This window comes from Scophthalmus maximus, chromosome 2 (genome assembly GCF_022379125.1).
Source record: "Scophthalmus maximus strain ysfricsl-2021 chromosome 2, ASM2237912v1, whole genome shotgun sequence".
Lineage (NCBI taxonomy): Eukaryota > Metazoa > Chordata > Actinopteri > Pleuronectiformes > Scophthalmidae > Scophthalmus > Scophthalmus maximus.
Genome location: NC_061516.1, coordinates 12,451,116 through 12,472,973, shown reverse-complemented (window position 1 = coordinate 12,472,973; position 21,858 = coordinate 12,451,116). Strand labels below are relative to the sequence as shown.

The window sequence follows — 21,858 nt, the reverse complement described above, 5'->3', positions numbered from 1 at the left end:
TCATTCAGGTAGGATTGTGTTTGTGTGTGGGCAACGGAACCTTTGTAAAATGATTCATACTATTAATTACTTTTCCCTCAGGGAATAAAAGTTAATACCACTAAGCAGTGTCAGTCATTAGCTACAAATCTTTCCCCCAAAATTACTTTTGATATTTTGAGTCATGAATTTGACACTGGTGTGTTGATGTTACTGTATTTGATCTTCTTTTTGTTGTTGCATCATTTTAGTGAGCGGGATATTAGAGGAAAGAATACATAACTCTGAAGTCCAATGCTGTCACCTAGTGGTGAATGTAAACATGGAACCAGGCTGTAAACAGCCATTTTAGCTCCTGCTCTTTGGCTCAGTATCTGAAGCACCACATAATACTGTTAACTGCCTCTGTACAAATGGTTAATAGCTGAGGTGTCTGTGAACTTTGCCCTTGCGGAATATTTTCTCACTTTGCGCCCCTTATATCAACAGTGCATATTTTCTGTATGTTGAAATAATAGATTTGTTTGAACACCATGTCACTGTGTTAGGGGGAAATGTTGAAAGAAGATTAATACACTTTATATGAATAAGGTAACCGTCAAATCCCATATGGGGATTCATGGGTTTGTTTGTACATTAGCAACATAAACAAACAGTTGAGTTACAACATTACTTCTTTAAATTACAGCTTAATATTAATTTTGTATATATAAGCAACAAGAATCAGTAATAAAATGGGACCATACATACTGATAAAAAGTAGAACGTGAGTATAAAAATATTGGAGGTTGTTCATTAAAATCAGTTGTGCTATCATGCTCTGTTGTGAACCATTATCATGTTCCCAAATTTGATAAAATTGCCAACATTATGAAGCAAACTAACACTTTCCTCTAATGAGGAATCACTCTCCATTCACATGTGTGAGTGTGTAAAGCAGCTGTCACGTTTATTAATCTAGACATGTGAAATGAAAGCTGTGAGTTATAATCAGCAGTGATCATAGTTACAGTAGTGTTTGATTATATCCAGATTGACATGTATTCAACGGTATTCAGTAAATTAAATGTCATTAGCCTATTATATGGATAATGACTTAATAAACGGTGTGACCATGGAGTGCTTGAAATGGTCACGTGCTTTTACTGCAGCTAAAAAAAGGGTAAGTGACAGGTTCTGATTCTTATTTGGCAATAACTGCACTCATGGCAGTGTTTTTTCTTGAGAAAAATATTCACTGGAATATAAAGTCAAATGAGACCAGCATTTGGTTGTCTAGCTCTATGTAATATGTCATGAGCAATATAATAAAAAGTGGGCTTTGTGTGTCACAATATGTTCCACTCTGCACTGTGGCATGCCTTTTGTAGAACATGATAAAGATGATCACAGACATGCAGGTCATTCGGAGGAAGTGCGATTCAGAACTTGACAGACATTTCATTATGTGACATCTTTCAATGTCGACATCTTTGTTTCTATATTTCATCGTCAAATAATGAGTCATAAATGTTCTTTTGTCCCAGCAAATATTGGTTTCTGTAATATGTCTAAGCCATGACAATGTGTAATGAATAACAAATGAGTCTTGTTCGTTATATTTTTCAGTTGTCTTACATTATATTACACTGATATCTTTTGCTTAGTAGAAATTACTGATAACGAGGCATCATTTAAATTTTTATTTTTTTTCAAATTTCTTAGCCTCACTTACTAGCACTTCTGGTGACTTTGGAATCATTGTCAATCATGTTTCATGGTTATTTTCCATCCGTCCAACGCTGGTGTCAATCAATGAAAGATCCGAGGATTTGTGTGCAGTAGTGAGGAGAACACTGTCAGTCGGTGCTTGGAAAACCACAATTAAAAGCAACACATTAAAACACACATAAAACCTCCAAGGTTGTGGTTTTCCCACAATTGTTCAAATTTAGCATGTAGAGGCCTATAACGCAAACGTGCGCACACTGAGGGTAATTGGTTCCTGCAGCATATCGTGAGAACTACATTTGGCTTAATGCTTTAATCCTTATTTGCTGCATTAAGAAATATAAAGCTCCATTCAGTCTGAATGCAGACTGCTCCACTCTGTGTGGGTTTACTGAGAATAATCTCGTATAAATGCACGAGTCATGCTTCCATGAGATCTGAGATGCCCTAGTAAAGCTCGAGGAGGATCAGGAGGAGGAGAGGGGGCTGTCTGACCCCGGCTGGGGTCACGTCGCACAGGGGGAACTTGTTTTGAAAGTCAGTGACAGCGCAGTGCCCAAGATAATCTGCCAAATCAGATGCTGCTCAATTTAGCTTGTTCCAGAGCTCAACTTGTAGCTTAATTATCCCTTTCTGTGGGATATGAGCCATCATCCATGTACCATGGTTGTCACAGAGAGATTAGGATTCCTAATTGACAGCTGGGTTGTGAGCGAGAAGTAATTGCAGCTATTTATCCATCTCATACATTTTGGGCAAAATAATCTTGGATCGTTGAAAAGAGAAGTTGATTCTTCTGAAGATCAAACAGTCAGTTTGTTAATCTCAGATCGGATAAATATCTTGTCTGGGCTGGATGTGTCTGAAGTTTGTTTTCGTGTTTGGCATTTTCATCAGTGTATTCAAACAACATCACCAGTTCCGGGTTTTATTTATTTTTTTAAAACAAAAACAGTTTTCAGAGACAAAAATCCGAAATTATTAATCAACAGGGAGAAACACTGGGAACCAACCAACTTCAACCTTTACGTCAACAGTTTACCAAGCAGGGCTTTTTGACGATTTGGCCATCATCATCATTGCAACTTCTATGTGGAATGACCGGCATTATGGATGTATTTGTGCTTGAAACAGCATCCAAGCTATGGGGAAATGCAAGACAATGATGCAAGGTATGCAGTATATTGTGACTATTTCAAAACCAAAGTGCATATTTTTCATTGTACGTATGATTATTATAAAAATATGTGAACTTGCCCGAGTGTAGAAGGTGGAATCGTTCATTGCAGAGGTGGTGAGGATTCCTCATAATCCCCCTAGCTCTGGTTCTACACCTTCTGATATAGGGGCTGTGCAGGGTGGTAGCCTTCAGAGAAGGGGTCAGGTGGGGGCAAGCCCATTACCAAACAAACGGTTTCTCACTGGATAGTGAAGGCTGTTGATTTGGCCTGCTCCACCTCTGGCCTCCAGGCTCCTGCTGATTCGTGGGCAGTTCCTACTGGGGGGTCACATCCTTCAGGGGGCTTGTTTAAAGGGGTCTTGGTAACAACAATTCATCATCTTTTCGTAAAAGGCCCTTTATTTTCTCCACATGTACATATTAGGGCGAGGGCACGACATAGAACCACTGCTGTTCTGAACAGTGGAGGATGAAATGGTTACAGCACAAACATTAAAGTCTTTGAGAAAGGTTACAGCTGGCTGCATGCTTCTTTCTTTCGTATCAACTCAGTCCTCTACCATCACCATGTTAATGTTAACATGAACCAGGACCCTCGTGGCTATATATATATATATATATTTTTACCTATGTTAACAATATCTCAAAGTAATTGTCATGGGAAGCGCAGGAGACCTCCTGCATATGTGTCACCCCCCTCCCCCAAAATATTTTGGGCTGACTCATCAAGGATTTTATTTCCCTATGGGACAGTTGGAGTGGGTACTTTTATTAGTGAGAAGATAAGGTTAATTCCTTAATCATAGCAGCTACACGCTTTGTTGTTTCTATAGGCTGCTTTCATTCTTTGTTTCAAAATTAAATGTGTTAGAAACAGAGCAAGGTATTGCAGTTTCCCAACACAAGTGTCAAATTAATATACCAATTGATATTTAACATTAAATTAATAGATATATTTTATTGTTTATCTATTCATTAGTTTATATATATATATAAACTAATACATAGATAAACAAATAAATAATAAGTGTGTGAGAAAAAAAGAACAGAAACAAAGGTAAATCTGTAAAACAAACAAACATTAGAATGCAAATAGAAAGGCACTCAATGCTGCTTAGTTCTTATAGTATAAATATTCTATATATTCTGATCATCAACACCAAATTATAAAAACACCCAACCAAACCAAACAAAGAAACTATCAATAGCCAGATAAACCACTGACATTGACACCGTCTACGAGCCAATGACTGAAAAAGGAAAAGTCCCTGCTCAGACTTTACTCCACTAAATCACAACAGTGGCAGATGCCAAAAGCAAAAGTTGTGCAAGGTGCAGCATGCACTTACCGCCTCCGCCTCAGGGTGGCGCTGCAAGACGCACTTATATCCTGTAAAACAAAGTTTTCAGATGGCGGCAGATAACCTCAACTCGAGTCGGTGTAAGAGAACGCGACACAACGGAGGCATTTAGCAGGACGTTTTAGCAAAAGAAAAACGAAAGAGGGAACTGAGGAGGCCGGTGGAGGCGCAACAGTGTGACAGCACCTCGGGAGTATGGAGGCGGTGGCGGGACTTGGACTTGTGGAGCTGATGCTATGTAAACAGCGACGAGAAGCTAGCTTAGCTCGAGTTTAGCTCATGAACCCGCCTGCGGGGAGCGCTCGTCCGGATGAATCACCGGGGACAGGACCGCGATGGGGAAGAGCCACCTGGCGTCAGGTAAGACAGTTTGCAACTGTGATCTAATGTTTTGTTAGCAGTGCAACAGCTTGTCTGACCAGTAACTTGCCTGTTTCTGACAGTGTGTGCGTAGTTGACCCGGAGTGTATGACTTGCTAATGACAGTGATTGATAGAGGGGATTAGTTTTGCATGACAAACAACCCCCCCCCCCCCCCCCCCCCCCCCCACAAAAAACAAAACAAAACAAAACTTAAAAAAACTTAAATCCTTAAAGCGACAGTGTGTAATATTTAGAATAACTTATTCAGAGATTTAATATATTGTCCGTAACTGTGTGTCCATACATGTATAATCACCCGCGACAAAGAACCGGCGTTTTTGCGTCGACTTCCGTGTGAGTCTCCGTGTTTGCTACGTGTTTGTGTTAAATAGAATACGGCTGTTGCTGAAAACGGTCCAGGATACGTCTCATTCGCCGGAAACAGGAAATGGAATTAGCGGTGCGCCACCATAAAGTGTCCCCTGTCGGGTGCTCAGTTGGTTTGCAGTTTGCAACTTTACCACCAGATGCCGCCAGAAAGTACAACATTACACAAATTGTACAGGTGTTGATGAGTTAAACTTTTCAGTTTTCTAATATCACTGTTTATTCATTTTGATTAAAGATCCACACTGTTACTTTAATGTAACTTTCTGACAAAACAAAAATGTAAACTGTACTGTTTTACATGCACCTTGACCAGCAGTTCAGTTCATATATGCAACACTATATGAATAGTAATCTGTGGTTGATCACAATCTCACCTCTTACATCTAGCTCTGGGAAGCAGTAGGCGTCAGGCGAGCTAAGGTTTGTGTGTTTCTGCCAAAGCTGTGTGACGGCAGACCCTCCTCAGTCATAGCCATCAGTGCTCTAAATCCAGAGGGTCTATTTGGATTAGACTGATTAGCAAATACACTCCGCTGAGAGAAGCTATATGAACAAAGCGTCTTTACTGAGTGACTGTGGATTACTTTGACACTTTTAAGAAAAACGGGATGTGAGTGTGGGCAGCGGGTAAAAAACGTCTTTTGTGTGTGACAATTTTGTGTTACATGCTAATCTACTGAGAGCTCCTAGTGACTGAATGAACAGGTGTTTGCTGATGCAATGTTTTGCTGGGCACATACTCTCACCTTTGCAGTCCAATATAGTAACTCAAAGTCAGTCTTTAATGCACTCTCCTGCTGGTGGAAACACTCACTAGAGCAACCGTTCTGTATCAATGATTAACGACAGCTGATATTCACTATTCCACTCAAAAAAACCCTAGTCCAATGAAGATTGACAAAAGAGAGAATTGGGGCAGTCGGTTCAGGCCGCCACCACTGAGGCCTGCACCGACCTCTGTCACCTGTCTCTCTTGTGTTGCCTGGGTCCTTGAGTCATTTATTTAAAAACATTGACACACTTTCTAGTGGCAGTGACAGCTTCAACGCACCTTTCCATTACTTGATGAAGTATCTTAAGTATCTGCAGAGGTGACTGTGAACAGAGAAAGAGGATGGACGAATAGGTAGATGACCTACAGCGCCCTGAGCGAACAAATACAACATTTCAAAGGGTTATTTAAAAATACCTTGGATAGAGAAGACAAAACATCAAAGGGCACTGCTTACAATCATACAAATATATGTCATTTTATTGAATAATATTCCAGAATAAGACCTCCTTTCAATTCATGTAGGAGTTATTGTAGAAATGTACACAGGTCTGATGGCAAACGTGGAGCGAGGATGAATCGAGGGCTTGATGCGGAGAGGGAGTCGTCCCCAATGAGCCAAATAACAGTGACGTATGCATGCTTTGCCCCAAAAAATAAAAAAAAATTAAAGATCCCATGTCAGTCTCGACAGTAAATAATTATTGCAGCCACTTATTACCTTCGTAGCAAGCAAATCCTGATTTGTAGTTTGTTAGCCTTGCTGAATGAGTTTCCCCTCCGTGAGTGTAGGCCGCTAGCTCTCATTGCATATTGCAGGTCTTCTTTCCTGCTATGCTGCTGTGGTCAAAAAAAGCCATTAAGTTCCTGCTGCTTCCTTTTGGCTCTTATTGTAAGGAGTCCAACATACGTCCAAATCGCTGGTGTCTGCCTGAGGATTCAGGCCCTCTCTCTGTGGCCAGTCAGTGCCAAGGCTCATTTTTATTTATGGCTTCTTCTTTTTTTTGTTCTTTTTTTTAAAGTGTCAGTTGTTTTGTTTTTTCGGAAGACAAGAAGATCGGCTTGAGAGAAACCCAAAAGTCCGTAACAGTAGGAGAGATATAGAGGTTGTGCTAACTTTTCTGGAAGACTTGCGTGACCGTAACTCTCGAGACCATCAAGGTCATTGCTGGGCATGTGAGGAGACATGTTGGCTTTTAGATGTTGTTGTCCTGCTGTTTCCACTTGGATGCATTGCATTTTTCACAAACACAAAACTCAGTCGCACAGTGGGAATTTAGTGTGAGGATCAGGAGACAAATTATTGTGGATACGGCAAATCCCGACCAAAGACAAAAAGCACAGCAAAGGGAGGGACATTTGGGGAGAAACGGCTATTCTGTGTCCTGTTGTGGAGGAAACAATGAACAACAACTGAACTACGATAATTAAAAAAAAAACTTCAACATAGATTATTTAAATACATTTCTGAGAAAAAAACCCATAAAAGACTTGACATAGATATACACAGTGTCATTGAAATAACATACATGTAAACTGGCAGCATTCCCAACATTTAGGTCGTCACCCAGACAGTTGTTGTTGTCTGTAAGAACTGTACACATGTTCACATCCCTCACATTTGTAATACTTTCCAAAGAAGCCGCTCGCATTAATATCAGGCCGCGGGAGCAAAAATACTCTACAAGTACAAAATAAATAGCCTCGGTGCTGTGCCCCTTTAAAATGGATGCTTATTTAATTGGAAGTATTCAAACACAGTGTTGCAACCAAAGCTCAACGTGGTTGAGTATTTTAATACTGAACAGCTGTGAGAATGCACACATAAATTTTGCAATGTTTTTTTTTTTAAGTACAGATGTATATTTAATTTTTGATGGGGGGTTTGCATAAATCAGATGCCACAAAATGAATTTCACAGACTTATTTCCGACCAACCTTACTGGATAAATATCAGCGCTTTTACCTTTTAACCACCAACTATATCCACTAGAGGGAGCTAGTCAGACATAGATTTTCCCCCTTGAGCTTGTCAAACTGCACGGTTCGCCTCTCAGCAGGCACGTTCTGAATACAGTGAGAGCATGTTGGTACGGCAGCAGTATTTGCTGCCATGTTCTGACACCGACTGCAAACTGCTGCAGTGCATCAGAATGTAACTCTGGTGGGAAATGTGTTTTTTTCCGACAGTGATGAGCAGCTGTTTTATTGCGCGGGAAAAAGACAATTTAAAAAATGCTACATACAGGCTGTGTAAAATCTTAAAATCAGCAGATGCATAGGTCAGAATGGTCTCGTGTCACAGATTAGAAATTATTCAGTGCTACTGTATGGTGTCGTTGTTCCACCGCACTCAGTGCGATTAAAACGTGTCGTTGGCTCTCTTATAATCCACTTCGAAACAAATGTTGGTAACATTTGTTTGAAATATGTCTCTCGGATGTTGGCTAGTTGTGCAGTGCAATGAAAGCTTTAAATCTCCTGCTGTGATTCCCAGACACCGGCGATGACTGAGCTGCAGTTTAATATTCATTATTGCCCGTTAGTCCTATTAACTGGGATAAATTATGGGGATTCCCTGGTCGTATGAGGCCGTAACCTTTTCAAGAACCTCCCAGCACAGTGAGTTCACGTCCAAATGTGTTTTAAGCAGTGCTTGTAATTGACACGTGCCTCCAGTTTTTCCAATGAGTTACTCTTTTCGAAGTTTTGGGAGGGGTATGATTTATGTTCAATGCACATTCTTCTGCCTTTATGGACCTGCATGTGTGGACGGCGTTGCTGCCGCATAGTTATTATTGTTTCAAACAACAGGAAGCTATTTGTCAGGCCCAGTGTCGAGGCCCAGAGGAAATAAGCAAACCCTTTTCCATCTGTGGCCGTCCAATTTGCGTCTTTTTTGGAGTTTGCAGATAGAAATCAAACAACACCGAGTTCATTATGAACAAATAGATTTCCCTCTCTCCGGCTGACCTTGGGGAGATTTTTTGCCCCCATCCCAGGGCGGCTGTTCTCTCGTTTATGTTTTATTGAGTCTATCGATCACTGTTTTAGTCTCATGCCCTTTCTTTTTCTCCTTGCCTCTGTCTTGTCTTACGTGACTCTTAATCACAGATACACACACACACACACACACAAACACACACACACACACACACACACACACACACAGACCTTACAAAACACACTGTAAGTATACACCTACACAGGCAACAGTGTTTTAAAAGAGAGTTAGCTGGCTGTAGACACGGTAGGATGCGGGTAAGGAGACATGTGTAGGAAAAGGGATCACGACTTTAAATCTCTCATGTGCACACACAGTAAATCTGTATTTTTTTATGTTCCACGCTGTACAGAATCTCTCGTCCTGACTTCACATACATCTCCAACTGAGCACTTTCTGACTTCTTCAGACAACATTAAAAAAGGTCATTTTAATATCTGTTCTACTCCCATGACTTTTACATTCAAGAGCATAACTAGTTTCACTAAACAGCTGCATTCGGTTGCCTTCATTGCACTTACCTGTTAAAAACGTACCCTCTGTTTACATGTCTTACATTCAACATCTAACTTCATTCTTCACATTCAACATCAGACTACTTCTCTACTCATACTACTTAACATTACCCTCATCCCTGTTCTTGTCGGTCTACTTGCAGTATTGCTGTCCGTCGTCAACCTACTGTGGCCTTCTTTAGCATCACGACAGTAAGCACTGGCTAAGAAATCTATGGAGGAATTTTAATCTCTCATATATTCAATACAATTTGCTTTGGATAGTTGATTTTTTTAAACAAAGTGGTGAGTTAATTCTTTTGAATGAGATTTAGACCAACTAAGACATCTGGCGACGTCCTTTGGGCTGTGGGAAATCCTTTACCTCTGTTTTTTCCACCACTCTCTGACATTTATTAGACAAACGGTTAATTGAGAAAATTATCTGCAGAATAAACAAAAGTGGAAGTAATTGTCAGTTACAGCCCTTCTCCATAGAGCAAAAGAAAAAAAAAAGCCATTATTTCTTATTTTGTCTTGCAAGATTCCCTTGCTGTCACTGCTCTGCACCTCCATGTGCGTTTCCTTATGTAGAGCAGACTTATCATCCACTCTGAAATGTGAAGTGGCATGAGGAGACTTCAGATGGAATACACTGGGGAAAAAAACGGTATAAGTGCTGACAGCTAAAATAAGCCTATGGTGTTGTTTGCTACATTCTGTGCCCACGCTTTGATATCATACAGTAGTTAGTAATGCACAGTTACAAACCATACTCGGATGCACCAGATTCACCGGGTTGTCGGAAATAGAGATTTGCAAGTCTACAATGCAAAAATCCGCTGCAAGGACAAAATATCTATATTTGAACCGAAAGATATTCCCCCCTGGAAAAGCCCAGAAAATGAAAAGACTTAATGGGGGGGAAAAAATGCAAAGCCCTCCAACTAATTTCCTCCATAGACCCCTCGTCATAAATAGTGCACAGTGCCGTGCGTGCCTCATTGTCTCGCGTTCATTATCACATCCTCACGCTGCGTATGAAACCCCGCCAACAATCTTGCTTACTATGCTGCAGAAATTCCTTATCAACATTCCTCAAGAATACACCTGCTAATCCCTCACTCTTTCTAAACAACCGCCTCCGTGTGCCGCTGACCTCTTCACGATTCAACACACAATTTCAGACTTGTTTTCACCCTCAACGCAGCGCATTCACAAAGCCTCTGTTTTCACCTTGTTTTCACATTATTTCACCCTGAAAATGAGATGTCCTCCCCATTATGCATTATGGGAGTTTTAGCTCCCAACGCACTGTACGTTGCTCTTCCCGACAAAGCGAGAGACTTACTGCTTTTGTTGGTGGTATCCATGCACATTCACTTTGACGGAACGTTGTGATGACATCTTGTTTTGCCCTCAGCGGTTTACCCGAGCGGACAGCACCCAGCAGCAGACAGCACTGAAATAATCTGACAGCTCCCTCTTAGAAGCCTCCATTTCTATCAGGCCGTGGCTTTTTTTTGAACAGTGGTCCCTGGTTGATAAACCCAGTGAAAACATCAACATAGTTAAAAATGAAATCATCAGGTAATTGCATCTGAACCAAATATTACAATTAAGGAAGCACTTCCTGTGTGTTCAGTCCCCTGCAAAGTTGCTCAGAGATCCTCCTCTCAAACGTTCAAAAAATAAACCTCGTACACGAAACGGACGTTCGCCCAAGTTATGGCCTGCTCACAGACATATCAGAGACACTGCGTCGTGTCCTGTCTGAAACACACGTGCAGAGGTAACACGCTGCCTCTCTGTCTAACCTCTGCATGCGTGCACTCGTTCACACACAGAATCTCATGGGGGACGTCCAAGCTGTGGGAAGGCGTGATCGGCACACCGGGGTCGAAACACAATCACACCACGACATTTTGCTCAGACAAAACTGCATTTTTAAGAGTGGTTTCTTCCAAGGTGATTTGATAAAGCTAGTGTGCGGATAAGCTGCCAGACATCCTCAGAATAACAAGTGCTCCGGCTCAGAGGCTCCTCTGGCTTTGATGTTCGCCTTCAAAACTGCTTTTTTGCTGACAGCAGATGCCGAGTGAAGTACACACTACAGTTCAGATCCTCCCTGGTTCTTAAAACACGACCCAGTTGTTCACTTTGTGGCCCTAAATGAGATGGTGCAATAATAAGTGGCCCATTCTTACTCAATCACACACTCGTTATGTTTTTTTTTATTATCCAAGAATAATCTTTTGGCTTGTTGGTATAAATATTGCTCAAGCCTTTTGAACCTTTTTAATAGGAGTCTGAATTAAGACCTAGTCATTTAAGATCTATTTTATGGCTCATCTTCCCTGGAAGAATAGTTATTTTATTGGATCGTTTCGCAGGCAGTGCCTCTTTGTGGAGCTTCATAAAATTTCTATTATGCTCAAAAACTCTCGATTTTGTCATCATCATCGTCATCACCCTCATTTCTAACTGAATCACCACCATGCTATTGTTTGGATCTTATGTTTTCAGCATTCTCATGTTAATCACATTTTACAGACAGATTTTCCATATGCATGTCTTTTTCCATCTGGCCTGGCGTAAATCAAAGACGGGTCGAAGTATTCCAACCAAGAAGTAAAATATTGCTAATAGTTTCTATGTCATAAACTACTCTGTTAAATAGTTTTGTGCACACAATTTCTCATCCACTCATCTTGCTCCGCTGACCTGACCCGACCCAGGCGTCCTGCAGATATCTTTCCTCTCTGAGCTGTTTTAATCTCACTTTGAGCTTTAGTTGACCTTGGTGATTAGCTTGGCTAGTAGGCAGATGGTGGGTTGAAAGCTGGCGGAGCCACACTGTCACCAACTTTAGGGCTCAAGAGGGGGGCCCACGGGTGAGGATTATGATGCCGAGTCAGCGCTGCAAATGCGCGAGTGGTGGATATACGGTACAATAGAGGAGACAGGCGGGTAGGCGTGTGAGAAAAGATGAAATTGTCGGCGGGACAAAGAAGCTCGAGAATGACAGAGGAATGAAGGAGACTGTGCATTAGGAAGTCATAGGTGGCAGAGGACAGTGGGAGTGGGGAGGCGGTAGTAGTTCTGGCTGTGCCGCCGGGGCTTTTCTTTCTGGGGTGACAGGTGAGGGGGGGACTCCTGCTCAGGCCTCCTCGGCAGCTGATGGACTGCTCGCCTTTCATCCCTCAGCATCTCAGCAGTGCACTTCAGGAATGTGGTGGCCAGCGTGGGCCATTCCCTCAGCCACCCTCAGTACATATTTTAGTGACTTGTGTTCCCAGTGTCACTGCTGCCCTCCGTCCCACCCTCGGTCTCCTGTGCTATGAGGCGTCGGCCTTGGGAGCCTCTTTCTGTCCGTTCTTTAGAGAAGGCGAGTCTGATGTCTTTGCTGTCTTCCGAGGAGGACTCACCGGTTCGCTGACGAGCTCATGTAGTGATGGCTCCTTGTACATCGCAACTGTGAGACAAAGATGGGCGCTGTTAGTTAATAATTAAGGTGGCGATTAATAACGTAGATTAACTGATGTGAATTGTGCTCAGGTGACATCAAGGACACAAACCCTCTATAACTTTAGGCAGGAAGTGTGCAGCTCCTTTGGTCTTCTTCACCCGGTTGCCCTTCATGATCTGGCCGTCGCGGTTGATGCCGATGTACCAGGAGCGACCAGACTGGGTCTGGCGATACAGCATGGACGAGTACGTAACATAGTAGTTCTCAAACACGCTCTCCTTGAATTTACACTCCGGAGTGAAGTGCTCCTGGAAAGCAGAGGGGGAAGGTGCATTCGTATTAGCAAACAGAGCACGAAGAATAAGAATGCAAATGTCAGAAGAAAACAACATTTTTATGACCCTTTGAACATGAACTCCAGCACGTGTGAGTACACACTTGCTGAGAAGGTGTATGAGCGCAGGCAGTGGAAAAAAACATTAAGTAGGTGACTGTTTCTTGAGGGAAAGGATGGATGGATGGAATTATATCTGGACTTGTGTGGCTTTAAAAACATGAACACCCCGGTCCTTCGGGAACAACAAGACAAAGATGCAACACTATATGATGAGAGAACACATTAACATCTCTGCTAAACATAACACGGTCCCCAAGGAAAAAGAGGAGGGAGGATGAAAGCACCGTAACACTGACACCTACACCAATACAATAACGAATACTATCTCCACATACATGACATGCTGCATATACAAATGATAATTCTGACATCACACTGTTCACTGCTTCAGAAGAAAAACCTGCTCAAGTCTATAATGAAAAACCTCCCTGGGCTCAGACTGAAATATGTAGATTGTATTTTCTTATAAAGGAAATCCCATAAAAATAGAAAATAGTTTTTATGCTGCTTCATTTGTCATTATAATATATTTTCTATGTTGTTGCTCTGTTTATAGGAAGAGTTACATGTTATTGCTCTGTTATAGTTAAACTTGTGACTTTAGTGAACACTTAAGTTCAATTGTGTAACGTGAGAGCCAAGCTGTCAGTCATTTCATAGAAATGCATCGCCTGCTTTGGAAAATATTGTGGCCTGGACTAAAATGACTACTTATGTAAAGTTAGGTGAAAATAATGGGACAGTTTAATAAAAAAAGGTTGACCCTTCATCGAGCATTGCCATTCCAAAATCCTATGCAATTTGGGGGCACTATCTTTAACGCCTGATCCCACCACAAGGTAAACCTCAGTGGTTGCAAGATGATGAGTGAGAGAGGACAAAAAGAAAAATATCAAAGATAAATAAATAATAATAAATAATACATTTGTTCTCATCCAGTGCCCCTTAAAGGATAATTCAATTCACTCAATCTGATAAGTTTAGAGGAGACAGAAAAGGAAAAGACGTTCTTTACGCAGTGCAGGGAAGGAAGCCTCATTAAATGTAAAAGTCATTCGTTCTGACAGTTATTTTCTCAACGAATTGATAAATTGTTTTGTCCTTAAAATGTCACCTATATGGAAAAAGCCCAGAAAGATTTCTCAAAGGCCACATGACAACAACTTAAAATATCTAATATACTATAATACAGGACTAAGAAAACAATATTTTCATTGATAAGATGGAACCAGAGCTTTTTTGGGGCATTTTTGATAAAAAATGCTTTGGAATATTCATCAAACTGAAATGTATAATGGATCAATGAATTTATTTATCAGCTAACTGTTTCAGCTGTGGGCTGCACGGTGGTGTAGTGGTTAGCACTTTCCCCTCATAGCAAGAAGGTTCTGGGTTTGAATCCCGGTTCAAACCAACCAGGTTCTCCCTGTGTATGCGTGGGTTCTCTCCTGGTTCTCCGGCTTCCTCCCACAGTCCAAAGACATGCAGAATCGGATTAGGTTAATTGAAGACTCTAAATTGACCGTAGGTGTGAATGTGAGAGTGAATAGTTGTCTGTCTCTGTACGTGGCCCTGCTACAGGCTGGCGACCTGTCCAGGGCGTACCCCTCCTCTCGCCCAATGTTAGCTGGGATTGGCTCCAGCCCCCCCTGCGACTCTCAAAATGGATAAAGCAGTAGACGATGGATGTGGATGTTTCAGCTGTAGCAGATGAAAAAATACAGTATGTAGTCGAGCAGTTTGGTAAAAATGAGTCAGGATGGGAATGATAAAAAGTATTTTTCTAAAGGAAAGGTCATTGTTGATTAAAAAGCATTTGGGATTGTAAATTGTAAACAGCTTTATTTTAAAGGGTCACAAGTACTAAAGGTTTGGATTATTATCATGGAATTATCATTATTATGGAATAAGCAGGTTTGTGCTCAAGTCGTCCTCCCTCCTTCCCGACAAAAGAGAATTATATCTTCAATATAGACTCTCATGTCATGTCAATCGTCCATGACTGGCTAAATCTGAGTAGACATTACAGAATCTAATTAGCAAAATTTGGATCTAGTCCAGCAGTTCAGCTTGAAGTTGTAATTGATCACTTTCTCCCAGCGCTGCCCCTCCCTCGCTGTCCTCAACATAAGGACCACTGAACCCTGCATAATGTTAGCGGGTGATATTAAACAACAGGGACAGATATACATCTCTCTTAGTCTCCGTCAGGGTCTCGGCAGGGTCCTTCCCCTGTCAGAGAGCACAGCCAATCTGCCGGATTGATTAAGTGAGAGCAGCAGGGCAGAAATGGCTGAGTGGAGAATTTCTCGGAGACTCGGCATGACAGAAGAGGGGCCAGAGTATCCCTGCTTGGCATAGACCAGCTTTAATAGAGAGCCAAAAGTAGATTGAGAAGGTGTAGGAGACCTCCAGTTTCACACTTATCACAGATCATCACCTTTCTCCTTCACAGGGAGGCGTTGTCTTTAGCTGAAATGACAATTCAGGACTTTGTGCCCTTCCTGCATCCACCCCTGTCCTTCTGCTCCAGCGCGGTTTATGCCTGTGTAACAGCGTTTTTTCCCCACTATTAAAAAGAACAAAACCCCTCCAAAAAAAGCCCCTTTCCCTTAACTCAACAAACTCTCCCACTCTCATCGCCACCACATCACAGATCTATTTTAAGGTCCTCTGACAGATTTGATATCTTCTGCTGTGCTAACACAAAGAGGACGGGATCGATAGATGATCTGCTTCATTCATTATTAATCAGGCCAGAGGGCAAGACGGGTGGGAAGTGTGGGAGACACAAGGGGGAAAGGTAGGCAACAGGAAAGAGAGCAGGAGATCGCTCGGAGAGGACAGAGAGGTTGCCGGGTAATAAAGGAGATTAGTCAGAAGGAGAAAGGGAGAGGCCTGCTTCTCTGTGTCGCCCCCCCCCCCCCCTCCCCCCAGGACCAGAACGCTAGGGCTTTAGTTGCCAGCACCCCACGATCTGACACCCAGGTCCTTCTGGAAAGAGTTCCCATCCCTCCAGGAAAACACCCTTTAGCCTAACCTCTGAAATGACACCAGTGAAAACCCGTCTCCCAAGTCATCCTATTATTACCCTTCATAGTCCCCTGAAATTAGCCTAATGATAAAACCCACATTTCTGTGTTTCAATCCAAGCAGAAAAAAATACACTGAGTAATAAATGTCTATAATAAAGTGAGTTTTTTAAAATAACCAAACACAGTGGCCAGTGTGCCTGTCTCTAAGTTGATAGGACTAGGACTCTACGTCCTCATCTCTTAAAGTGACCTTGAGACGACCTCCAGACCTCTGCAGAACCACAGTGACAAGCCAGGGTGTGCACTCACTGAGGACATCGCTCCAACCACCAGATTCACCAGCGCAGTTGAATAATTGCTGCAGATGTGTTGAATGTTGCACATTTTAAAGAGTGATGGCAGCATAATTCCACCCTAAACGGTGGGTGCTCCGACTAGAAAAATTAAATAAAAACCTCCTTCTCCAACCGTGACTTATGGAGAGACTCGGGTAGCTCCCCAGTTCCGCGTGTCTCGAGCCAAAAATGGAATTTAAATGAAAGCATACGAGGAAAAGGTAATAAGTAGCGTCCGTGCTGAGAATCCTGAAGATGGGAAGAACCTTTTTATGATGCAGCGCACCGTACCAACTTCCCCCACCCCCGCCCACACGCACCACCCTCCCTCTCCTACCCTCGTGTCTGATTACATCTCCTCTACCTGCTTCAGGAAGCTCCTCCATGCCGTCGTATACTGGGCTCGCACTTCATACCGAATAAGGACAGTGAGGTACTGATAATGCACACTCTAGCATTCATAGGGCAGAGTTTCTCTAAATGTCTGCCCCTGCATATAATTAGGGTATAAGAACAGGAATGAAAGTTATGACTAAATGGATAGAGAATCCATGAATAATATTTAATACCTTGTTTACTTTCATTTCATCGTGCATGCACGTGCATGAAATCGGGGCTAAAATGTAGCTCTACTTGTGGAATTTAGAACATTTTTTTTCTGTTATGCCGCTATTTTGCAGTCCCCCGTTTAGACAGCAGGGGTCACAGTGTCATGCAGTCTCCCCGCATCTATTGACTGTCCCATCGGCTTCCCTTGGTAATCTGTGGGATGTGAAATCCACCCAGCTGCAGTAATCCCGCCATATTCCCACAGTACTGTATTACCGCTGCAGCAAGCAACCGACACAAAGCCCATTCAAAACAATCCTCCGTTAAAACATAATCTGCATGCGTGCAAGTGTTTTTCGGCGCAGGGCGCCTCTGGCAGGGCATATTGCTGATGTTTGACGAGCCAGATGTAGATGCACTGTGACACGCCACGTTACGTAAGTCAATAGGGCACAGACGTACTTATTAAGAGGGATTTACAGAGGATGAGACTGGCAGTTAATTCTGTCTAACACATGTGTATGGTCTGTCACCGATGCTTTACGATAGCCCAGGGAGGCATGATACGTGCATGACAGGAGCAGAGTGGATGATAATGTGCAGGGACTCGTGCCCCCGCTGTGTTGATTGACAGCTGGAAGGCTCCTGTCAATAAAAAGCAGCCGAGAGAGGAGTCGGAGCTGACGTTCCCCTCGTCGACCCTCAGTGGCAGAGGTTTCCGGCCGCACGATACCTCTGCTTTTAATTTTCTGGGACACTAGTGATTGATTGTGTATCATCATCACAACACCCATTGGTATTTCCTATCTCTGCCTAACACCAGATCTATATTCTAAAATACCCCTCAGACAATTTTGAAAGGAGCGAAATGGTACGATGTGGATGACGAGTCCATCAGAAAGAATAGGTTTTTGCTTCCCCGCAGTGCTCTTAATTGGCTGCCTGACAAAATGTCTAGTTCCATTTTTTAACATTTCTGCACTTCGTGTCTTTTCTCTTGCTCTAGCCATTTATTGTCTCTGCTACTCGTCCTGAGGTCCACATTCTCTGCTGTCCGGCGATAAAAGTGATGGTATCTGGCCGCCGGTGTTGTCCTGCATCTCAATGCGATCCTCTGATAAAAAGACTAGAGAGGACATAACTTTTCATCAAGGAGTCCCATGCTCTTTCTCTTTCTTTATCCATATCCCCATCTTTATTCCTTTTTTCTGTCTGTATCTCTCACTCGCTCATGCAGTGTCATAGGCCTACACAGATCACAAACAATAGTGTTTAATGCAAAGTTGTCCTTTAACGCAACAAACACACACTCTGTAATCATGTCATACGCCAGATTTGACAGCTGTGTTACAACTTTAGAAGGTTAATTCACTAACCTTACATAAATCAAAGTTTGTGTGTAGTGATCTGATACAATGTCTTTATGGTGTATTAGTTTCACCCAGAAGTTGCACTGCACAGCCACTGGCAAGTACCGGTTTTAGATCGGCGAAGAAGAAGTGATTTCCAGTATGGTAGCGTTAGCCAGAGTCGGCGAAAATGTCAGCAATATGGCATTATTTCACACTGGAAAGTAAAACAGCGACGTGTACCGTATTGTTGTTTTAATCTGTTGTCGTGAAAGATACAGACTAAATGTATTTTATTTTATAAACCGTGGCTGCATGTTAACAGTTTTTTTTAAAGGAATTAATTGTTTATTTTTAGATATTATTTGTGTTCTAGATAAAATAAGAAGTTGTATGTTATTCATTCTCTGTATGTATCTGAGTTTAACCTGAGTATCCAGAAATCCAAAGTGGGTGTCATCACATTGTCTGTTTTGTTTTGACAAACAGTCTAAACATGTTGAATTTGCTATCTCATAAGACGATGAGAAGCGGTAAATCCCCCACAAAGGCGAGAATGGAGGGTCTTCTCACAAATAATCTCTGAACGTTAATTTGTGACAGCTGATTATAATCTGCTGGCAGCAACGCTGTATCATTTTAACCAGTGAGAGTGACGGACAGCGCCGACTGAAAAATGAGACGCTGCCACCTCAATGTTTTCCACACCTGTCTGTGATAATACGAAAGATTCATTAGCGTGCGTGTGTGTATTTTATGACAATCTGTTGTCACCCACTAGTGCGCCCCAATGATTATTTTTCTTACATCACACACAGTCTAATTTTCCCTTGGATATGCAGCGTGACACTCGCTCTGTTGAGCTTGCTGTGGTAATGGAGAACATCACTGACTGCAACATTAGTTGGCTGAGGTGAACAAAACAAAATACATCACAGAGAGAAACGACTGCAATTTTCGGCAAATTTTTTGGCTGATTCTTATCATTGCAACAAAGATTTTAATCATGTAATAGGGAAAGCATATACTGTATTTACATTACTTAACTGGCACAAAACTGACATCTCCTCTAAAAACTTGTCAACAGTCATGTCTTCTTCGTCGACAGCCCTCTTTGTCTCTCGTATACACACTCTCTCTCTCTCTCTTTGTCTATGAGGAGTTTTCCAGAGCACATACTAGATTATAAAATGGGGGCAGCAATGAGCTGAGCTCTATTTTTACATCAGGATCAGCCATTTCCTGTTGTTACCTACAGGTAGTGAGGCTGAGATTTATGCTCGAGACAAGGCTGCAGTGGACTTGTTGAAGAGTCTGGCCCATCAACCTGAGCACTTTAGTGTGTGTGTGTGTGTGTGTGTGTGTGTGTGTGGGGGTAGACAGGAATTCAAGGGGAAAACTGCGAGCTATTCAGGAGAAAGCAACACAATAACTATCAGCAGGCAGCAGAAGAAGCGGTGAATGCAAGAAAATGAGAAAATGGCTGGAGGCAAGCAACCAGTCACTCTGTCAGTCACTGCTGCTTCTCTGAGAGTGACGGCGGAGTGCTTATTTATCGTCAAATGAAAACATTCCTCGTTGGCGGCATGTGCTCCCGTGGCACGCTTATGAAAGTAAAGGCAAACGTTGAACACGCTCTCAGAGCACAAGCAGCCATATGGATAAAGGGCCATATCATAACACGCACTCCCTCATGCACCAGCAAATTAGTCCATCAGAGGCACGATGGAGAATAATATGAGGTCATAAAACCAAACATGCATAATATTGCTCAAGAAGACAGCTGTTAAACCGCACCTATATCAACCCATTCCATTGAGTTTATGTGTGTGTGTACACGAGTGTGTCAGAGAGAGGAAACTCTGTGAAAGAGGTCAGCGTGGGATTCAACTCAGCTATTGACTGCGGCGGAGGAAATCCCTTCTCCTCGCTGTTCACACGAGGCACCAGAGTCCAATGCATGCTAATCAAGGGCTCAGAAGACAACAGCAGATGGCGTGTTTGCAATAACTCAAGATTTAACTCGCACATGTGTACAGACGATGCTCTTTCCTTTACATCTCATATGCATTTAATGCACTCTTGCATTCACTGCGTTTGCATACACTTCTTTTCCACGTTCTGTTGAAACCAACACACAAATAACCGCTCAAGAGACATTTATATATATATATATATATATATATATATATAAATATATATATATATATATATATATATATATATATACACACACACACACACACACAGCATATTTATCTCATATCACTGACATTCATTTTCACGTAGAAACTGTGCAATGTTAACATCCTCTTGGATGTTTCATTTTCATTTATGCTTTTACAAATGAGTGTGTGAATGATCCCATACCACTGTAGTTTATTTAATATATTCAAATGACAACAACAGGGGCAAAACTAGGGAACATTTTCAAATATTCATAATCCAACATATGGTTTTGTAGTCTGATGAAATGGGGAGTTTACTGTGTAACGATATGCTGCTTTTGGAGCCCTGTTCATTTTTATTTATAGCAGCTCTTGTCTAACTTTATAACTCTTGTGCTGTTATCTTTTACAGAACTGAAAGGATAACAGCATAAGTAACACAGTTATCATAGCAAGATAAAAATATTCAACGTTTCCAGTAATAATTGACCATGTTGCCACGGTTTGGTGATTTGATGCTGATCATGTGTAAACAGTGTTATGTGGTCCGACTACACTCTCTAAATCTGACAGCAGACACTGTCCAGGTTTTGTTATTGATCTTGTGTTAATATCACACATGTCCGGTGTCCCGATGTCCAGTGAATCAATCCAGTGCCTCCTAAATTATATCCGTTTCTTTGTCCGTGATGATACAGTAACTATCTGCTCCAAACTCCAACATGGAAAGTAAAAGGGTAGAATTAATAATTATAATTATGTGCTGATCCTCTCTCTCTCTCTCTCTCTCTCTCTCGGCTTGCCCGTTCGCTTGGAGTTTGGACTGAAAGTTTAATTTGTGTGTTAGTGTGTATTTACGTGCATGCCTGCTAGCCCGCCTGCTCGCCCATGTTGAGTCAAGTGTTGTATTCAGGAGATGCCGACGTGAAACAATAATGGGGCAAATTAAATTCATTTTTAATTTTATTCTCTTACAAATAATAATAATTTAATAAATTGATAGGAAAATTGGTCTATCCATAGTCGCTCTTATCGTCAAGGAGATCATCATTTATCTGCAAAAATAGTAGATAAAAAGTATTATTTTATTTTATGATTCCCCCCCCACAAAATTTTAATAGATATTGCGATAATATCGTTTATCATGAATTATTTTGGCCATGAGTATCCTTTGGTGAGAACCTCATCTCCAGACAGCCCATGGATAAGAAAAATTATGGTTTTACATAATGGTTCAAGTGTTTTGGCAACATCAGCATGCTAAATAAATGCTAAAAGTGCTGTCCAAGGTTCTGATCAGTCT

The 21,858-nt window shown here is 41.8% G+C and overlaps 2 protein-coding genes across 6 annotated transcripts in view; one reads left to right on the top strand and one right to left on the bottom strand.

The window, feature by feature from the left end:
• Positions 1–4,273: 4,273 nt before the first annotated feature.
• Positions 4,274–21,858, top strand: part of nlgn2b (neuroligin 2b) — a 125,675-nt gene continuing 108,090 nt past the window's right edge. For all 5 annotated transcript variants that reach the window (XM_047336901.1, XM_047336902.1, XM_047336897.1 and 2 more), the window contains exon 1: positions 4,274–4,590. The gene's annotated coding sequence lies outside the window, so the exon portion shown is untranslated. The remainder of the gene's footprint in view (positions 4,591–21,858) is intronic.
• Positions 6,213–21,858, bottom strand: part of fgf11b (fibroblast growth factor 11b) — a 37,717-nt gene continuing 22,071 nt past the window's right edge. Inside the window, exons 4-5 of the mRNA XM_035626187.2 lie at positions 12,832–13,030; positions 6,213–12,728 (exon numbers count right to left, since the gene is read on the bottom strand). Coding sequence (XP_035482080.1) covers positions 12,592–12,728; positions 12,832–13,030 — 336 coding nt within the window. The 3' untranslated portion in view covers positions 6,213–12,591. The remainder of the gene's footprint in view (positions 12,729–12,831; positions 13,031–21,858) is intronic.